We start from the raw sequence: 5,000 nt of genomic DNA on the forward strand, positions 1-5,000 counted from the left end.
TCATGATAATTTGTTATGCAAAATCTTTCATTTTATTAATATTTTTTTCCTGATCTGAATAATAATCTCTGGCACCGTCATTCAGTTCGACTCTTTATTGTATTGCATAAAATTTTAAAACAATTCTGACCACCCCTTCCATTCATATCTCCCCAGACTGTACGCACACGTCTTGTGTACATCAGTTATTCCTAACAATCTTGCTACACAATCATAAGGCTCAACACTACATAGTAATCTAGAAGGTTTATTCCAGCTGTAATTAGATTGTGGGATCTTCCTAATCAGGAAGTTTTATATATATACATATATATCTATTTATATATGATATATATATTTATTTATATATATATATATTTATTTATTTATATATATATATATATATATATATATATATATATATATATATATATATGATAAATATATTTATATTTATATATATATATATATATATAATATATATATATATATATATATATATATATATATATATATATATATATATATATATATATTGGCTGGCTTGCATAACTGACTTTATTCAGACCAGATAACAAGCTTATAGGCAAATGGTTAAAGATAACAAGGGCATAAAACCTTAACAATGTGAAACATGCAATGGCGACCATAAATAAATTTTTCTATTATCAGTGGGGAAGAGAGCGAGAGAAAGATGGAAAAAAATAACAATAACATTCCAGTGTATGAGCTTGTAGCATCATAAAGCCCCCCCCCCCCCCCCCCAAAAAAAAAAGACATGCGAATAGATGCGCAGTAGATGCGCAGGTTTAAGGTGCTCAATGGAGACCCAGTCTTCTTTGCCAATAATATTGATTAAGAAATCCTTTGGTTTGAGACGGATAACCAGGAAAGGGCTTGAGAATGTAGGTGTCAGGGGTGACTTACGAGTGACGGCGCACACAAAGACATGTGTTGTAGTGTTTAAATCTTTTTGTATGTGTTGCTGGGGGCAAGGAAGTCTGGTGACAAGGAGTAAACTCTCTCACAGCGTAACATAGGCCCTAGCGATTGTCGCAGGAGTTTGCAGAGGGAAAAAAATCAGGAGGGATGACCAACGGGTCACCATGCACCTTTTTAGCTGCTGAGATATCCAGGGTATCCTTAACAGTCGTCCTTAATCCAAGGAGAACCCAGGGAATCTAAGTATCCTAGTTGGAGTCATTGCAGTGGGACATCAAAGCTGCTTTGGTGGTTGGATGAAAGTGTTCAACCATTCAGTTGACTATGGGTTGTAGGTGATTGTCTGATGTACGGTGATGCCAAAGAGATTTTCTAATGATATCCACAATTGAGAGGTGAAAGTGGTATCCTTGTTAGAAGTAATAGTCTCAGGGCTACTAAATCTCTATCTAACCTGAGAGTGATGTGGATATACATGCGGCGGATGTTGCAGTTTGAATGGAGATGTATTCAGGCCAACAAGTGGAGTAGTCAATCCTTTTGATGTGGTTAGGGGGCTAATTACGTCGATGTGAATGTGGGCAAAATGACACTGATTTTAAGGGAAGGTTCCCACTCCTGAATCGATTTTTTTATGTAATTTTGAAGTATGGCATGAAGTACATGCACGGACACAATCCTAACCATGCTTAGTAATGCCATGCCAAATGAACTTCATCTTCAGTAGCTGTGAGAGAGATGTAAGGGGCCATTGATTAAATCAAATGCCTGTCGGCGCAGTGGGGAGGTATCAACGGGCATGGCCTACCAGAACTGGAGTCACAAAGGAGGTTACCATTGGAGTTGTTGAGGTTGACGTCGTCTTGACATAAGGATGTGCAGGATGTCCTGCAGCTTGGTACTCTGGGTCTTTTCTTAGGGCTTCTACCAAGGCATTGTAATCCAATTCCAGGTGAATGGAGGCTAATGTGTTTCTATACAGGGCATTGGCAATGGGATTTGTTTTCCGGGGGACATGTTGAATGGTGGAGTTGCACAGGCACAGTAGAGATATGTCCATATTGGCAGGCAGACTAGGCGTCGAACTATCAGGTAAAAGCGTGCGACGGGGGTTTCGTCTATGCGAATAACGAAGGGCGTACCCTCTAGTAAGGGGTAGGAATGACGGACAGCCAAATGCTCTGCTATCAATTCTCAGTCGCAGGTAGAGTAGCCGATTCAGCCTTGGACAGCTTTCTACTGAAGAGGGTCAATTGGTGAGACAAGCCGTTGGCCATCAGGTCTTTCATGGGCAAGGTATCGTCATTGGGGATGGCTACTCATACAGGTTCGGTAGGCTTCATATCCAAAGGTAACGAAGTAGGTTCACTTTCCGAATAGACCTCTCAGTGGCATGTAGTAGACAAGTGGTATTGGTAATTTCCCTGAGTGCAAGAAAAACCAATTGTTCCACTAACTGTTATTAAAAGAGCTAGAAAAGATTGGCTATACGACAGTTGATGATGGTGAGTACTACTCCAGGAAGTATGTTTAAAGGTCATTGTTCTCTATTAGGTAAACCCCGTTGGTTGCAAAGCCAATCTGGGATTTCCGGGAAAAGGTCCTAGGGGGTCGCTGTGTGGCTGTAGTCTGCTTTGCTGTTTGAGCGAGTTACGCCTTGGATGTGAAAATTAACTTTGGCGGCTGAAACCAGGCAGACACTTCTCTACAGGCGAACAGCACCAAGTTTATTAATGCGGCATGGATAGACGAGTCAAGGGTCCATTGGTGACATCGTTGAACGGTAGGGCGCACCGGTGAGTGGGACAGCAGTAGGAGGCTGATCACTCCGGGGGTCACTAATTGTTGCAGGCTAGTGAGGGCTTAAAGATAAGACGAACAGTATTCTGAAGCTATAATCTTGTATACAAATGGACGAGGATAAGGATGCATTAAATTCTAACGATATGAAACATGCAATGGCAAGTTTAAAAATTGTTTTTTCTACTCATGTGTATATATATATATATATATATATATATATATATATATATATATATATATATATATATATATATATATATATATATATATATATATATAGTATTATTATTATTATTACTAGCCAAGCTACAACCCTAGTTGGAAAAGCAAGATGCTATAAGCCAAGGGCTCCAATAGGGAAAAATAGCCTAGTGAGGAAAGGAAATAAGGAAATAAATAAATGATGAGAATAAAATTACAATAAATCATTCTAAAAACAGTAACAACGTCAAAACAGATATGTCCTATATAAACTATTAACAACGTCGAAAACAGATATGTCATATATAAACTATAAAAAGACTCATGTCAGCCTGGTCAACATAAAAACATTTGCTCCAACTTTGAACTTTTGAAGTTCTACTGATTCAACTACCCGATTATTAGGAAAATCATTCCACAACTTGGTAACAGCTGGAATAAAACTTCTATAATACTATGTAGTATTGAGCCTCATGATAGAGAATGCCTGGCTATTAGAATTAACTGCCTGCCTAGTATTACGAACAGGATAGAATTGTCCAGGGAGCTCTGAATGTAAAGGATGGTCAGAGTTATGAAAGATCTTATGCAACATGCATAATGAACTAATTGAACGACAGTGCCAAAGATTAATATCTACATCCGGAATAAGACATTTAATAGACCGCAAGTTTCTGTCCAACAAATTAAGATGAGAATCAGCAGCTGAAAACCAGACAGGAGAACAATACTCAAAACAAGGTAGAATGAAAGATTTAAAACACTTCTTCAGAATACATTGATCACCAAAAATATTGTAAAACTATTTCAATAAGCAATTTTTTTGTGCAATTGAAGAAGACACAGACCTAATGTGTTTCTCAAAAGTAAATTTTGATGTCGAGAAACGCACCTAAAATTTTGAAAGAGTCATACAAATTTAAAGAAACATTATCAATACCGAGATCCGGATGTCGAGGAGCCACCGTCCTTGACCTACTTATAATCATACTTTGAGTTTTATTAGGATTCAACCTCATACCACATAATTTCCACCATGCACTAATTTTAGCTAAATCTCTATCTAGGGATTCACCAACCCCAGATCTACATTCAGGGGATGGAATTGATGCAAAGAGAGTAGCATCATCTGCATATGTAACTAGCTTGTTTTCTAGGCCAAACCACATGTCATGTGTATATAGTATGAAAAGTAATGGGCCAAGAACACTACCCTGTGGAACACCGGATATCACATTCCTATACTCACTTTGGTGCCCATCAACAACAACTCTTTGAGATCTATTACTTAAAAAATCAATAATAATGCTAAGAAACAACCCACCCACTCCCAACTGTTTGAGTTTGAAAACAAGGGCCTCATGATTAACACGGACAAAGGCAGCACTAAAATCAAGGCCAATCATACGAACTTCCTGACCACAATCCAGCGATTTCTGTACAGCATTGGAGATTGTAAGAAGGGCATCACATGCTCCAAGGCCTTTACGAAAACCTAATTGCAAACTAGGGAAAGATGATTATCGTCATGAAAACCTATTAAAACGTTTTGCCAGAAGACGTTCAGAGACTTTAGATAATATGGGAGTTATGGAAATTGGGCGATAATCAGTGGGACTTGAGCTACCACAAACACATTTACATAGAGGAGTAACATTACCAATTCTCCAACAAGTGCTAAAAGCCCCTCCTCTTACTAACTTGCGCAAAATAACAGATAACTTTGGAGCTAAAAAATCAGCTGTCTTTATAAAAAACAAGGGAAAAATGCCATTTCGGTGTACACCTCCATAAGCATAAAGGTCCATCAACAGAGCTTCAATCTCACGACATCGAAAAGCTAAACTAGTTAGTTTAGCCTCAGGAAAACAGGAATGAGGAAGTTCAAGTTTTTCATTACTCTTTTTACTGTCAAAAACATCAGCAACTTATATATATATATATATATATATATATATATATATATATATATATATATATATATATATATATATATATATATATATATATATATATATATATATATATATATATATAGTGTGTGTGTGTGTAAGAGAGAGAGAGAGAGAGAGAGA

The 5,000-nt window shown here is 37.3% G+C and overlaps 1 protein-coding gene across 1 annotated transcript in view; it reads right to left on the minus strand.

Moving 5' to 3' along the window:
- Positions 1 to 5,000, minus strand: part of LOC137652238 (uncharacterized) — a 314,923-nt gene that overhangs the window by 5,603 nt on the left and 304,320 nt on the right. Inside the window, exons 5-6 of the mRNA XM_068385855.1 lie at positions 1,730 to 2,066; positions 1,376 to 1,478 (exon numbers count right to left, since the gene is read on the minus strand). Coding sequence (XP_068241956.1) covers positions 1,376 to 1,478; positions 1,730 to 2,066 — 440 coding nt within the window. The remainder of the gene's footprint in view (positions 1 to 1,375; positions 1,479 to 1,729; positions 2,067 to 5,000) is intronic.

The sequence above is a fragment of the Palaemon carinicauda genome, chromosome 1 (assembly GCF_036898095.1).
Source record: "Palaemon carinicauda isolate YSFRI2023 chromosome 1, ASM3689809v2, whole genome shotgun sequence".
Classification (NCBI taxonomy): Eukaryota; Metazoa; Arthropoda; class Malacostraca; order Decapoda; family Palaemonidae; genus Palaemon; species Palaemon carinicauda.